Here is a 17,411-nt window from a genome sequence, read left to right as displayed (position 1 = left end):
CAACTTCCGCATTATCGCGATCGCACACACAAAGCCACGACAAGTATCAGCAGTCAACTCCAGCCTGGTTCAGTCAGACATTTCCAGACACGGAACAGTGAAATAAAATCATCTCAAATGGCGTCCCAGAATTTAGACCCTGCTTTAGCTATTGCTGCACAAAGGAGAAAAGACAAATCTTGTAATTCACCTAGCAAAAAAGATGGGCATTCCGTCAGTCTACGGTAAGTGAAGAAGCCTTGGCGCTGGACTGGGGCTGGCATGGCGGTGGGGTTTGGACTGGTGCACTCAAGCCAAGGGTTCATTACCGTACGCGTACCCGCCGCCGTGCACGGGAAAATCAAGGCACGACGCATGTAACTCTCTCTAGTCTATGAGCTGATTCTTCCTCTTCTTTGGAGATTCCTCATTCTATCCAGGGGCCCGTTTCTCAACACCTGGACAAGTTAGTCATATCTTTATCCACCAACCACGAAGTTAGTTCCACTTCCAATCTTACTAAACCCGTTTCTCGAAAGGCTTCCTAACTAAAATACCTTGATATCGAATATTATCGGTAAAAGGAGCAGACAAGGACGTAGCCTAATACCATGGTCACATTTGCTACGGCCGCCGTAGATTCTAAAATTTCTACGGCGAGTAGCAATTCTACGGTCGCCTCAGAATTTCCACGGCCACTTACTCTAGCGGTCACATATGTTACGGTCGCCGCACGGCGTATTTTTTAATTTATGGAGAAAAGAAATCTGCGGCTGACGTATGTCCTTGAAATCATGACGTACGGTCGCCCTAGGGCGACCCTGCGCTGGCCGTAGGTTTTTCACAAATACTACGGCAGGCGCAAGGTGGCCGCAAGGCGCCCTCACGGCGGCCGCAGGGGGACTATACAGTGAGAAATACCATCATGATATTTTACATTAGACATTTCATTTCAGAAAGTTTTCAAAGTGTCGCACCATGCCCATGCGCGTATTCTGGGCGGGAGGGAGGTGGGGTTCGGGGCCCGGGCCTCGGGTAGGCGAAAAGGGGGCGCCATAAAGAGGGAGGAAAGAAAGGGAAAGAAAAGGGAGATAAAAAAGGAGGGGGAAATAAGAGAAAGAGAAAAGGGAGAAAAGAAAGAGAGAAGGAAACAAGAAGGGAAAAGGAGAGAAGAGAAAAGGGGAAAGGGGGAGGAGTAATAAAAGTGCTGGGGCGCCAAATTGATGTTCGACTTAGGAAGGGGGGTCGCCAAATTAATGTTTGATACTGATCTGAATATTATACGATCAGTAATGTTCGACCTAGGAAGGGGGGGGGGCAATTCGACCTTTGTGGTGATTCGCGCTTCGCGCTCGATCCTGTTAATGATTACCTAATGATTACCTCAATTGCGTAGAATGTCTAGTTTTGGAACGGAATATAATCGAATAATTTTTAAGTGCCCATCCTGATCTCGATTACCAATAATGCTTAGAATTTCCAAACTTTGGGTCATTTTGGAATATAGACAATCATCAACTCGCCATGACAGATAGATACCCATCCTGCTCATGCTTACAAAACTTCTCAGAATATTCTATTTTCAGGTCTATACACAAGCTATCAAAAATCGCGTTCGCATTATTTATTTGGACTTATGAAATAAATCTCCCTATAACCATGTTAACTTGTTTGTATGAATAAAGTTAAGATGTTAATAAACACGTTAGTCTTAAGTAAGAACTACACCCTAGGAAACAACAACAAAAATCAGCATTTAACTCCCCATGATAGTAATAATAATAATGATAATGATAATAACATCATATTTTACCCAAGTTAGCCGCTAGTGAAATGGCAATATCTGTGCTACCTGGTCACATTTGTTTTTTTTAAGTGGTATTACAGTATATCATATTCATGGATAGTTTGCTTTTTATTAAGTCATAATAAAAAAGTTGTCTGCAGTTGTCCTTTTCATGTGATTATGAAATAAGATAATTCAACATGCATTTAAGGCACCTGTTTGCCTGACGAGGAGGGGTCACCATTTTTTTCCGAAAAGTACACATGCATATGGGCCAAAATTATAGGGCGGGCCCCCGAGGTGCAAAATTCTGAATACGCGCCTGGTAGCTTCCGAGAAGATAACACAATAGGAGAAGGGGAAAGGAGGGAAGAAAAACACGAGGGCAGCCGCACGGCCACCGTACGCTCAACGTACGGCCGCCGTAGACCGTTCTACGCCATGCCTACGGCTAGTCTAATTTCTACGGCGAGCGTAGAAAAGAAAAAATGTTATAACTCCGAGTTAAAATTCTACGGCCACCCCTACGGCCTGTAAAAAGTAGGAATCCGCCGTACGTCGACCCTGCGGCCACCGCAGATTTTCTGCGGCCGCCGCAGAAATCTCTCGAATTCATGTATCTACGGCCGCCGTACGGCCGCCGTAGAGCATATGTGACCAAGGTATTAGTCACAAAATAGCATAATTTTCAAAAAGAAAAATTATAACAAAATTGCAAATATTGTGATGAATTGGGAATGTCATCTTTTAAGAATAAAAGCACAGGTATATTATGCACCGTACATACTTAGACCATGAAGACTTGAGCATTCAATTGCTGAGAAAATGGAATTATGAATAATTGATCTCGTGACTAAAAAATCACATGTGGACGTTGAGATGGGTACCCCCGGGATATCAAATTTTAATAGTTTACGAAAGTAAAACCATAATGGTTTTCGTTGTAAAATGATGATAATTATACGGTATTTTACGATTCCAAAGATCATCAGAATATAGTTTAACAATTTTCTTTTAAATCTTAGATACTGAAACTTACTATTTGACAAATTCTATGCATAGATTAGAGATAGAATTTATCAAAATGTTAGTAGGGGTCTGAAAACGACAAATACGAGACCATTTATGGATGGCCTGACGTGGTAGAATCTTTATCAAATAAATTATTTTACTATTTCAAAGTGAATGGTTTTGTGGAGTATTACCAACAGTTTTCATAGTTTCATTGTATGACAATTATCATTGCATGCATTAACCAACTTGTTTTTGTGATGTAATTTCAACCTCTATCATGTCTATGATTGATTACGTAAGATTATAATTGCAAAATTTCTAGGCACTTTTGCATGTCATAGTCTACCCACGTGATGCCACTACGTCATTAAGAAAGAAGTTGTGACAGGTTCGGAGGTGTCATAAATATTTAGTGAGGTTGTTGTACCCGATCTTGGTAAAGAGGGCTTCGTGAAACGGTTAGCGGACAAGTAGCTCACTATCTCCGATTTAGTCAAGAAGTTATACTTATGACTGTGTTGAGAAACGGGCCCCTGGAGTCCACATAAAACAGTCCTATGACCATGCGATTGCACGAAATAAATTATTTCTACAAAATCTAGGATCAAATTCAAATTGTTCCATTTTTCAAAAGAGATGTTTTATGGCATTGGTCAGTTGGCATAAACTAGTCCACTCACACAACATGCGAGGTTAGTAATACTAACCTCGCACAACGCATGTGGTTTCATAGTGGACGTTTTCATTCATCACACGAATGTGAGGGAATGAAAAACGCCAAACGTTTCAGTATTTCTCCACTATCGTATTATTTTAATGATCTAGGTCCTAATTTGTTTTAAAAATGAATTGGAAATTTTTTATAAAAGTGTTTTTATTGCTTACCTCCAAGTCTCAACCTGGATACTCCGTTCGATCCGTCCTTAATACTGCGGTGGAAAGTACGCAAACAACAAGCAAAAAGCAATTTTTCGTATCGAACATTCTCAATTCAAGTCGTCAGCGCATAATAGGAAATTGTACCAAAAATCAACAGGTTGCATCTCATGTACCGGTACCGTAAGGGCACTAGTACTAGTATTCAACCCGTTTGGAGAGTTTCCTCAAATATATAGAAACATAGAATTTACCTGAATTTCAGACCCGTCTTATTTCTAAGAGCAAATGCTGGTTATTTTTCTGTATTTTTTTCTTCAACCAGTCGACTGTGTGTGCGGGCGATCGAATTATACGGCGACGGTTTTTTGCACTAGTATTCAACCCGTCTGCACTAGTATTCAACCTAGCGATGAAAGATGGTCCTGTCTCTCAATCTGCCCTTGTCCCATCCGACTATGGACTAGACCATTTGAGATGAGACCAAACAGGGAATTAATCAAAGCCAGATACTTACATAGATCTAAATCTAATTTAGCAATATAAACCCTTTTGAGATTTGCTATCTATCCTCACTAGGTTGAATACTAGTGCAATTCAGTGCAAAAGGCCATCGGCGCATAATTCGATCCTGCGCGCATACAGTCGACAGATTGATAAAGAAAATACCGACAACAGATTACCCTGGAAATAACAAAGGTATGAAATTAAGATAGTTTCCATATTTCTAAATATTTTTGGAAATATGTCAAAATCTTTGAATTATGCCGGGTTGAATACTAGTGCCCTTATGGTATATACTTATTGGTAAAGTACGCCATCTTTTGACAAGATGATGATGAAAGTGGATTGAACGAGCAAGAAAATAATGCTGATCGCCTAGCATGCAGCTAGCTTGCAAGACCGTAAACAAAGGTACGGTAGGCACTTAAGAACCAAGTTTGAAAGGACACTCGTAAAATTACGTCACGGTCGCGATGAATATTCATTAGATCATGGTCGTGCGTGTACAATACAAACTAGCTCTCTGCATGCATGCACTCAGTGTGTATTGAACACGCACGACCACGATCTAATGAATATTCATCGGCGAGAGTGACATAATTTTATGAGTATCCTTTCAAACTTGGTTCTTAAGTGCCTACCGGCTTTTGTGAATAATATCGCGCGCCCTCTTTAGGCAAAAATTGATATCCACGCTGAGCAGAAGTTATCTACGTGAAGATCACGAAAAATGCTCTTATTTTATTTAAAAAAACAGCAAAGAGAATTCAACAAACGATCCATATGGTTCGGTAAGTGTTATAGAAAAAGTAGAATTATTAGCTATGTTGTAAAGTCATAGTTATTTTAGTAAAAAGGGTGTGAAAGATTCGCGTGCGCCAGGTGCATATGAATCCTTCACACACGAGACGATTTGAAACCATGAGTGAAACTAGTCTTTCATGGTTTAGGCAGCAAGCTGCCAGCTTTAAAAAAGCTTATTGATTGGATTGGTTGATGATAAAATATTGGGCATGTCGATCAGAGATAAAATAGGGAATGTTACAGTCATACAGAGATAAGACAATTTTCAGAATACGATTTGAGACAATTTGTTATCTTGCTGAGTTACAAGATCAAAAGTTACAATACAAGAATATTTAAGACAATTTTCAGAATACCAAATAATCACCCCTGGACATTTTGACTTACCGGTAGACTTGTTCTAGAGAATTATATTTGTCTTAATTTTCAATAGATAACGTTCAATCTACTTTGCTTGTGCAAATTGTCCACACAGATTCAAATCATATATTTGCAGAGGTCAAGTTGACTTTGTAATTAATATTTTTATTCATGAATCTCTTTTTAGTGTTATTTATTTTTATCATTTCATTATAGATTGCAAAAAGAATTGAAGACCCTGATGTTGGTGAGTAGTGCTCTAAAATATTTTGGTTACAGCTAGAAGATTATCCCCATTTCATGAGATGTTTTTCATGTTTATGATATTTTATGTACTTCTTAAAGGACAAGTCCACCCCAACAAAAAGTTGATTTGAATAAAAAGAGAAAAATCCAACAAGCATGATACTGAAAATTTCATCAAAATCGTTTGTGAAATAAAAAAGTTATGACCTTTTAAAGTTTCACTTATTTTTCACAAAATAATATGCACAATTTGGTTATATGCAAATGAGAGAATAGATGATGTCCCTCACTCACTATTTCTTTTGTTTTTTATTGTTTGAATTATAAATTATTTCAATTTTTACAGATTTGACAATAAGGACAAACTTGACTGAACCATAAAATGTTAAACACTGGTAATTCCACATATTCAGGCAGAAATAAAACATTGTTTCACAGGACAGTGGAAAGAAAATTAGAATATTTCATATTTCCTACAATAAGGTACAAAAGAAATAGAGAGTGAGTGATGTCATCAGTTCCCTCGTTTGCATACCAACCGGGATGTGCATAGAACTATTTTGTGAAATTAAGCGAAACTTAAAGTTTTGATGAAATTTTCAGTATTGTTGGTTTTTCTATTTTTATTCAAATCAACTGTTTGTTGGGGTGGACTTGTCCTTGAGGTAGTAAATAATTTGGTTTGTAATTAGAGCTCTCTTCTTAAACCCCAACAAATTATGAATCTATTTATAAATTATGTCCTCCCTCTCCAAACTGTTATTAAAATTGTCAGTGTACACCTGGGAAATAGAAAAAAAATACACTGGGCTTGGGCTAATTTTGCCCCCGAAATGCTAAAAAGAGCAATTACCACCAAAGTGTTTGTTTGTATGAATAAAAAATATGTGCCAAATAGCTATGGAAGGAAAAAAGTAATTGCTGAGAAATGAGCAAAATAAGCACGGAATTCCGTCTCTGGTATTTTTCGAAGCAATATTAATACACTATGTCACTGTCCCACATGATGCTTTTCTGTGTAAATGATCATCAGAATTATCGATTTTGAGCCAAGATTTTACAAAGATTAAGTTTACATCTACCAGGGGCCCGTTGCATAAAAACCTTTCACCTGAGAAAACTCAGGTTGTTTTTACCGGAGTTTTTACCCTGTGTTAAAGTCAATGGCAGAAATCAGACTAACCTTAGTTTTCAGTTTTTACCAGAGTTTTCTCAGGTAAAATGTTTTATGCAACAGGCCACAGATCTGTATCATATAATATTTTGACAATTATGCTTGATTTAAAAAAAACAAACTTTCTTAAAAATAGTTGTTTGCTGCAACTACCATCTTTTACCTCTAAAGCTTGTCCAATTTTGCAGATTTACATGTAGGCAATAAATTGTGAAAAGTAGCACCAGTCCCCAGAAAATATTTCTTTGGCTGGTGTACACTCTACTTGCATGTATTTCTTTTTCTCTACCTGATGGGGATATCACCAAGACACTATCAGAATATCATCAACAAGATTGATAGCTTTGGTCTCTTGTTTTGATTGTTCCACTCACTGGTACTTTATGTCTTGCTTCCCTCACCTCCTCCATAGGTGTAGAAGGAGAAACCCAAACATTAAAAAAAAATACACCAAAGAAATTAATTTCAGCTGATGCCTGTATCATCTTCAAGACCTTACAGAAGACTGTCAACTTCTTCCAAATTTTGCTACATTTTGGCAATAAATTAGTTTCCTAAGCTCTCATGACTCAACTTATTTTATTTTTATTCAGTTTTATTGCTTACTACATGTAACTTACAGTGTATTCCTAGGATAATTTTCCTTTTCATGTGGTAAAGTTGCCGTAAGTTATTTTGAAATTCATTCTTGTGTATACTGATAACTAGTGAAGGCATTTTGTAGATTAAGTCTCTTATGTGAAGATGATTCATCATTTTGTGTTCTCTTTTTTTTTTTGGTCAAAAGTCATGTATGGGGAAAGGAATTACAGCGTTTCCAGATGGTGATAACATATTCAGATGGATTGGAACTCTAGATGGACCTGTTGGATCGGTAAGGTCAATCAAAGAGGAAGCATGGACAAACCCATCACAACCTTTACTTCATCAGCTTTCTTTAGGAAATGTAAAATGTGAAATTAAAAAAATGCATTGTTAGAAAGATTGTTCATACATAAATTTGCCTGCATACTGCATAGGAATGGTACTGAGAACAATGACCTTTGGTAAGAATGTCGTTACAAAACGGGAAAGAGTTTGATGAAGGATAAGCATGTGATAGACTTAACTTTAGTGTTTTTGGCATACTTTGAATTTATTTAAGTTAAGTGGTGTTGACTTTATTAACAACCTATAGGGGTGTATATGAACAAAAAAAAAACAATATATGAGTATAAGGAATCTGTGGTCCATGATGCAGCACAGTATTTCTAATCTTGTTTGAATTAAAGCAAAAAATAATTTGAACAGAATAAGATCTAGGTGCATGTAATCCTTAGTGGATCAAGAAACCATCTTGTCATTGCAGTTTGTATGTAAAATCACTTGTAAGAGCAACTTCATTGTATATATACATATATGCAGAAGTCTGACCCCTCAGTCAAATTTGAAGGAACTGAACTTATCCTTGGCTATTTGCTGACTTAATGATTTGTAAGAGCCTATTTGATTGGTTCAACCATGAGATGAAAAGGCAGGAAGTTATGGGTGTAAGCCTCTTTCACATACTTCCTCTTTGTTCATTGTAAAACATTTATTCAGGAGGGGGGGGGTTGGATATTCTTTCTAGACTCTGCTGTGCACAACCATCATTTCCAGTGGTTCTTTGGGAGCTTTTCATTTTGGAAGTTTATTACCGCACCCTCCTATTCAGTATCAACAACTTTCCTTGTAGGCATTTATATAAGGTACAAGGGTGAAATTGTGTTGTATCCATACTTTGTCATGATTCATAGATACAATACAAAAACATATATCTTTTAAAAGTATACCCTACTGAATTGATTTATTCATAGTTTGGTTGACTTTGCTCTTATGTGTACAATTCAGTTTACACAGAAAGACGAATACAAATAATCAGTTTGATTTTTCACCTATTACATAAACCTCCTCTCTTTGTTTTTTTCTATGACCAGGTTTACGAATCTCTAAAGTTCAAGCTTTCTCTAGAGTTCCCTTCACGTTACCCGTATGTTGCTCCAACAGTCAAGTTTGTTACCCCAATATTTCATCCAAATGTCGACCAAGATGGCAATATATGTTTAGACATCCTAAAAGAAAAGTGGTCAGCATTGTATGAAGTCAGAACACTTCTAATGTCATTGCAAGTCTTATTAGCAGGTGAGTACTGGAATCACAAACATATTCAAGAGTCTACTACCTTATTTCTTTTCAATTCTAGTAATTGAAAAACAAATAGGTTGTTATTGTGTTTGTGTGTTATGATTATTATTATTATAATTGTAATATGTTACTACATACATGTATACCAAAACACTAGTAGTTAGTATTTTTCAATGATTATTTCAAGATAAAATCTTTGACAGAAATTGTATTTTTTTTAATGTAGAAATAAAATTGAGACATATTTTTTTAATGAAACACACAAAATTTTCTTATGTAAATTCACATTACCCACGCCCTATTTCTAACATCACTTGTTCAATTTGAACAGATAATATTGCAATTTTTCTTAACGTGTACTGCTTTTGTATACCTATCCAATCCCGCATACACTACAAAGTACTTCTATTTGCCTACCAATGTTTCCATCAATATACTCCATTGTATCTCATTGAATTGTAAACACCATATAAACCTGACAGAATGCTACGTTCAAGTAAAGTCATTAGTACAGGTCCTACATACTGTGACAAAGTCATATGGGGAAAGATCTTTTTTACATGCAGCTGCTATTTTATGGAATAATCTGCCAGAATATCTTAGAAATATAATACAACCATACAAAAAGTTTAGAAATAGCTTGAAAACACATTTATTCACCCTTTTGTAAACAATGTAAGAACCCACTGCTCTCCCTCCATCTCCACTCCTTTTGTGAAAAGGAGTGGAGAGCACTTAGAGACATGCAACTTTGCTTATGTATTTTGTGCTATACAAAAATGTTTCATTATTATTATTATTATCTCAGACAAGTAAAGTTTATAACTATTCTAAGTATTTATCAATTTTTTTCCTTTTGTTCCTCCCCTTGTAGAACCAAATAATGACAGCCCTCTCAATGTTCAAGCTGCGGAATTGTGGTCTAACCAAGCTGCATACAAGAAGACAGTACTAGAGAAATATCATAAAGCGACATCAAAATGAATGTGTGGGACATTGTGATTTCTTTATGTGACAGATTATATTTATTACAGACTATAACCGGTAATGGCCAACTGTAGAAATGTACATAATGTAAATAAAATGAAAGAAATCATCTTCCACTGAATTTGTTAAAAAAAAAAACAGGCCAATGGTGTACAAAAACATGAGTAACAATTAACAAATGAGAGAAAATATCCTCTTTTACTTAGAAGTGAGAGATGGATATTTTATTGCATTTGTCATGACTGATTGCTGCAATTTCTGTGAGAATTTTGAACCTTTGTTTATAACTAGTGTAGGCCTATTTTCAAAAGCTTCAGAAATAGAATGTGTACATATTTCATGTGGCTTTGTGTATCAATTATTGATTCGGAAAACACTGAAATAGACATATTTTTAAGGAACTTACCATTTCACTGAGATATGTATATCTGAAAATCAACATTCTAAACAGTAATATTTTTCATGTTAATGACAAGGAATCTTGACTGTTCTGGATTTGTGAATAGTGTCAAAGAACAGGCTTGGAACTTGGAATCATTTTCCCAAATAGGTGGAATACTTAACAGGGTTCATACTGATCAATTTTCTGGAAAGTCATGAAACATCATTGATCCAAGTATTCTCTTGCCTCATGGCTAGCAAATAAACATTGGAACTCTTTATATCATTTCAGTGTGTCATGGAGGACTGGAAGTTTTCTGCCCTAGAATGTCATATAGAATACATATATTTTTATGAATTTGTTCTACTTCTAGGCTTCAATAAACTACTCCATGACAGTACTTTTCTGTTTTCATCAAAATGTACAAATTTGAAAGAAGCAAGGCATTGATCTAACTTCTTTACACATGACTAAACTTGATTTTGCCATTGTTTCTATTTCAAGTTAATTTTCAACCATGTCAAAGTGCTCAAAATGCAATTATACCTTTTGTGCCATCATCTCACTTAAAGGCATATAGGATAACTTTACAAAGGTCTTTTTTAAAGTTAATATTGTTCATATGGATTATAAAAAAAACACCTAGGATGAAAAAAAAAATCAAATATGTGTATACACTTTCTAGCCTCTTGTCGAGGCCCTGGCGGCTGCTTCCCAAGTGAAGCAAAGGATATAGCAAAGCAGAGCGCAGCGAGCCAGGGCCTCTTGACATCTGAGTCGAATTTCACAGACTTTTGTTTTTTATTGTTTTTACCAATAGATGTCAAGAGGCCCTGGCTGCGCTCGCCAGGCCTAATTCACTTCGCGAATTAGGAAATCACTCAGGGAGCTGCTGCCACTTTCAAGATACCTGACTGAGAAATCATCATTTACTAAATCTAACATTTCTATGATTTCTTATTCTTCTGGGATTCATTTTTATAACATATCACTTTAACTTGAAAACTGGGACCTTGCAGCTCTGATTTCTTACAAGTCAAATCAATGTTAACCTTTGCCTCTAAGATCATATGTATTTTGTAGTTTTTTTCATTATCATTGTCAGTGGAATGCATTCAACTCAACACAGAATGTATTTTCTTTTCAATGTTGAATAATCATGAAGACTTGAAAAGTGAAATCATGCATTTAAGAATGAAGTGATTTTATTTTGCTTTAACCAATAATTCAATGAAAAATGCTTGTAATGCCTGGTTTCTTTTTCGGGAATGGGGGGGGGGGGGGGGTGAAGGTAGTTGATTTAGGATATCATTCATATTTTTTTAATGACATGAACGTATAGTTGAATCACATATAAGTTGTGAGATTTGTGTTTCAGCTTTAATGCCATGCCAGAGGTCTATATGTGCCTGCATTATTTTTTTGTATCCAGTGTCCATTCCAGTTGGGCTTGAAAAATTTGAGGACCATTTCATAAAAGTTGTCAGCATTAAAAAAATTCTCTGACTGTTGCCATAGAAACAATCAGAGGCCAGTGATTATCAGCCAATCAACAACATCTAATTTAGTCATCGCCGACAGTTGTCTATGGACAAATGTTACACCCCCTGATCAGAAGTATACTGGAGGAATGGACGATTATGTGTTGACAATGGTCCATGGTATCAAATGATACTCCAGTAATCAAACGCAATTTGATGAGAAATTAATCATAAACACACATTTATGACTTGTAAGTTGTCTTGTAATGCAACTCTTTCTGCAAGAACATAAAAACATTTAGCACTGTGTTCACCTTTTCATTGCAGTTGATTGTCACAACTTTTATGAAACTGGTCCCGATGTATGATTGATACACATGTGTTGTAATTTAGTTTCACATGGCTTCAATTTATTTGTGATATTTTCTCGAGATCCTAACAAAATGCTAAATCATTTTCAATCTTAGACTCGGAGGCTAAGTTTAAAACATGGAAGAGATCATTTTCACGTATACAAAAATATGTTTTACCCCAATTTAATGAGAGCACTGTATTTGAAAAAATTTGGATATTTTTTTAAATCATATTTTTTAACCAACTATGGTGTAATCTTGTTTCAATTTCTATTTTATGTGAATCTTACAGTCACGTACAATTTCCACACAGTTATACATTATATGGTGTTGAACTCTTTTCTCACTCATGTACAACACTTGATTTATTACACTCTTGCAATGCTGCCGATAATTTGATCATTCATCTTAAAGTTGGTTGTATGCCATGGGAAATTATATTTCACATGTCTATGGTAAACAACTGAATATGTGTGTGAGTGTCATTTTATAATGTTTTTCTATGTATGAGTAAAATAAATATGTTAAAATTGAAATTTAGAATCTTGTTTATTTCCTTCTGCATGTTTCTTGTAGATTGTAGTAGGAAGGAGAAGCTCCTTGGTTGTAGCATCTCATGTTGTGATTGGTGTTTTCTACCAAATCCTTGTATCTGATTGGCCAACTGCAAATCTGCTTGTTAAAAGCACTGATAAAATTGCTTCGTGAAACACTCCAGCTGCATTCAGTTCAGATAATTATGCAAATTCATCCATTGTACTCAGTATTGCACAATAATAAAAAAAAATCATTTTCATTTTTATGCAGGTGAATCTGCAGAAGTCGAATCTCTTTGGGGCTCAGAAATCTTGTTTGAATTGGGTGAATTTTGACTAAGAAGAGGCAAATAACGCATTCTTCTATAATCTGGATCCTGTTTCTTAAATGCTTGTTATAATTACAAATACACAGTTCCTAAAACAAGTTTAAATACCATCAGCCAGTCAAACTGAATGATTTCAGTAGCTTATTAAACTTATTGCGAATTTGTTATGAAATGGGGCTCCCAGGTGTGTGTTTTATATTAAAGCTGTTTGTATGACTGGTGGTCCTTTCGTGCTAAATAATCACTGATCATTTACCACGAGAAAGGATCACCAGTCGCTCGTAAAGTCGTTTTTAACTTCCGAACAGCTTTATGAAATGGACCACATCAAAATAACTTTGACTTGAGCGATTATTTGATTTCGAGAGGGCCGACGTATATATGAAGACTTATCCAATGAATAGTTCCAGATGATCAAGTTTATGAAAAATTTTAACTGTACAAAGTTATAGTGTGTACTTCTATTTAAATTCTTGTAATCTCGTTCAGATGGTGTGGCAAGGATTAGCAACATTTTGTGTACCAAGTCAACTAATGACAATTATTTTGACCTGAAATCCGGGGGGGGGGGGCACTTACATTGACGAGTGGATACCATGCGCGACCAAAAAAACATGTAAAATGGATGTCTTTTTCAACTTTCTTGTAATAAAGGTGTCAAAAACACTAAAATAATGAAAAAGGGTATTTTCACTAAGAAAGCTATGTGTTTAGGGTCAAATTTGCAAGGGTATAAAAAATTAAGACTAAAATGTTTTATAAAGGATGTATTTTTTGCCCCAACGGTCAAACACTACGTGTTTAGAGTACGGTTTGAGCGAGGTGTGGCCGTACTAAACCCAATGATGTAGGTAAAGGGTAAAATCGACGACCGACATCTGTTACATAATTAAAATATCGCTGTACTTGTTTAGGGGTTCAATTCAGGGAATACTTGCCAAGAGTATCGTTTTGTTTCCAATACTTGTTAAGGGGTGCATTTTCAGAATACAGAAAATATGTGTTTAGGGTGCTTTTCGAGACCCCATGGTCGCGCATGGTATCCACTCATCAATGGAAGTGTGGCAGTTTGTTAATGAATGTTAACTTTTAAATCATTGCTATAAGAATACCAACATATGTGTATCTCTACATGTATCACTGTTTCTCTCCATCTTGACACTTTCCTTTAAAGGGGACGTCCACCCTGAAGAAAATTTTGTTGAAAAATGGCAGAAAAAATAATCAAAAATATTCAAGGTTTGAGGAAAATCCATTACAGATTAAGTATTAGAACGTTTTTGTTTTGGATCACAAACCAGCAGAGCTCTACCCCATACGTTGTGTAATATAAAATGCTTAAATATGGTCATATGTAGGAAAGCTGCTTGCATATAAAATTACAAATCAAATGATTAAAATTAAGAACTTTTTCATTCTTTGGTCTCAAACCGGCAACATTTTGTATTTTTTTCTACTATTTTTACAATCTAAGTTTTTGTCAGGGTGAACTTCCCCTTTAATCACTATCCTATACTCTTTCTATCTTTCCTTCTTCATTGTCTCTCTTTATTCATGTCCCCACTATTCCTCTTCTACTTTTCTTGCCTTTCTGCTTGCCCACTTCTTATCTTCCATTTCTCTTCTATTTCTTTTAACCATCTCTCCATCAATACCCAAAAGGCAGCATAATTTAGCATTCAATATACTTCACTGTCCTATAATTTGGAAAGAGCAAAAACAAACAACTTAAACCTTGTGAAAGAATAAGTGCCCTTTTTTACAATATCTGTAAGCTTTCATGAAACTGGACCCTGATGAATCATAATGTAATGATAATTGAATCACATTATGCAAATTGGCATATTACATAGAAGTGTTGTAGAGGTGTTGTGGCTCAGTGGATAAGTCTCCGGACTGTAAACCACAAGGTCCGGGGTTCAAATCCTATCACAGCAGTAGCGTCCTTTGGCAAGGCGTTTATCTACATTTGCCACTCTCGACCCAGGTGTAGTAAATGGGTACCCGGTAGGAATTCCTTGAATGCTTGATGTGCCCGATCAGGGTAGCCGTGCTAAAGCCGGGGTAATAGTATGCAGCGCTTAGAAACATTTGTATTAAGCGCTATATAAGAAATTGCATACTATTATTATTATTATATTACACAAGCTCAAGGAAAGTATGACGCATGACACATAATATTCAAGTCATAAACATTTGTCACTTTTATTATTTTTTTTTCATCTTTACTCCAATTTCAATTTTTCGTAAGTTTTTTTTCTCCCCTTGAACAACTCCTGTACATGAACATGCACGTAAATTAAAAAGTAATAAAATAAGATAACCACACATTTCAATGTCAAATTTCATGAGAACGAGGTACTGACGAACCAAATTCATGTAACACTAAGCTCATAAACAGCAATATATATATATATCAAATTATAGAAAATCTGCAAATTAATGGAGGAAAAATAATTCTAGCCATGTACAAATCAATCTTGGTAATTGGTATGATTCAGTCTCAATGAGGTTTGTTTTGTTTTCTGTTGATGTAATGTCCGTCAAGTGATGGCGCGTCAAACTACAGACACATATCCATTACTAGTTTGGATAGGACTCATTCAGGTTCTGTAGTCCACTGTGGTAGTCCCGGGGGGGAGGGGGGCACTCAAATTTTTTTTTATGGGGGTGTGCCTCACGAAACACTGAAATTGGGGTCTAAGGAACTGACTACAAGGGTGAAATACAGGTCTTGGGAACTAAAAATGTACCTGGCCGTGTGAAGAACAGGTCTACAGAACTAAATCAAATCAAACAGGGCGGGGGAAAATGAGGTCAGGGAACGGCACATTGTATCGTAACGACTGCGATCGCGCACGCTCTATAGCTGGCTCTGTATTGTAGCTGAGGACTTTTGGCTTGATGGAGCCGTGCGTGTAGCTTGCTCTCCGATCCGGGTACGGTAGATTTTCACGGCTCGTGGTGGACAATTTTGGCAGGGCTTGGGAACGAAGGTGTTTTGTAACAGGTCTTGGGAGCTGGTTGGGGTGGCTTATGAACGGAAATTTTGTAAAATGTAGATGCTAGAGAACTGAAATTTAGGTCTGAAAAAGGGGTCTTCAAAGCGGCATGTCCCCGTACCACCAATATATGTGAGTGCCCCCCCCCCCCCCCCCCGGTGGTAGTATGATGGTCCATGTTTAGAGCATTTAGTCTCAAACATAGGTGGTGTTACTGCCTCAATCTGCAACATTGGAAAAGCTTTAACATTGCAATGAAAAAGAATTTTCCAGGGCTCTTTATAGCATTTCAGGGGCAATAAATTGTCTCAAGCCCCTATGTAGTATATCCCTGAGGAAAGGAATATTACATTTCCAAAATAAGTTTGCATCTGACCACCAAAGTTATTTGCAACTATCTGTAAAAGTTAAGTGTCAACCCAAAAAATAATAAATCCATCAATTAGGGAATAATCACAAACACGAAGATGAAAAATTGTCATTTTATTCAAGTAAAATTGAATTGAACATCCCGCCAACAATTATATTATTTGCAAGAATCATGTAGATAGTACGTAATGAAATAAAATGAAACATAATAATATCATGCAATACAATATTTGAAGGGTAAGTGGTCAGGGAAAAAAATAAATTTCTAAGGAAAAGTTATGAGCTTAGTGTTACATAAAATATATCTCTCTCCAAATGAATCAAATGATTCTATAATTTGTCGACTCATACTCTCTGCTTTATCTACACACAAAAATCAAGTCATATAATAAATACAACTATTTTCATTTCACTATATTTTCATCATGGGTGCATACAGAAAAATAAGAAAACTCATTTGGTTTGCTATAAAACCCTGACTTAGAGAAACTAAGAAATCAGATTTCAAGTGATAGTGAATAGTAATAATTATAATAATATAACAATACATATTTTTTTTATAATAGTTTTCACTTCAATGTAGCATCACAAGTGGTTGCATGAATTTTTTTTCATCATTTCATCACTTTCAAACATGAATCTATACAAGAATTTGAGAAAAATACTGCTCTATAACACATGATAATGTGGCCATCCCCACATACACACACTTCTTCAATGTACAGAACCTTGCAAAAACATTACGCTCCTGAATTCAACAATATGCTGAGTATTCTGTGCATTCTAAACGACGGGACAGATGAAAGAAGGCAATGTGAGAAGAGAGCACGTTAAGTCCTAGTAAAAGGTTTATCTCCGTTTTGCGTAATAGTTGGATTTCGTGTGAAGAGATGTCATGGTGTAGCGGATTACGTCCTGAACTCTGGCATTAGCAAATGCCACCACCTTTACAAGCAAATGACGTACGGTGCAAGCCGGGCTCACAATGTAGCGAGTCTAGATAGCAGCAATCCAACGTTTCTAGCTGCTTCCAAGTATGCAAGAAAAATTGCAATATCAATGAACT

At 36.1% G+C, this 17,411-nt stretch overlaps 1 protein-coding gene across 1 annotated transcript; it reads left to right on the top strand.

The window, feature by feature from the left end:
* Positions 1-20: 20 nt before the first annotated feature.
* LOC121407732 (ubiquitin-conjugating enzyme E2 C-like) lies at positions 21-12,645 on the top strand. Its single transcript, XM_041598927.1, has 5 exons — positions 21-224; positions 5,540-5,570; positions 7,531-7,617; positions 8,699-8,903; positions 9,781-12,645. The coding sequence occupies exons 1-5, from the start codon at positions 118-120 to the stop codon at positions 9,888-9,890; spliced, it is 540 nt and encodes a 179-aa protein (XP_041454861.1). The 5' UTR covers positions 21-117; the 3' UTR covers positions 9,891-12,645.
* Positions 12,646-17,411: the final 4,766 nt, after the last annotated feature.

The sequence above is a fragment of the Lytechinus variegatus genome, chromosome 2 (genome assembly GCF_018143015.1).
Source record: "Lytechinus variegatus isolate NC3 chromosome 2, Lvar_3.0, whole genome shotgun sequence".
NCBI lineage: Eukaryota > Metazoa > Echinodermata > Echinoidea > Temnopleuroida > Toxopneustidae > Lytechinus > Lytechinus variegatus.
This window is presented reverse-complemented; position numbering and strand designations above follow the sequence as displayed.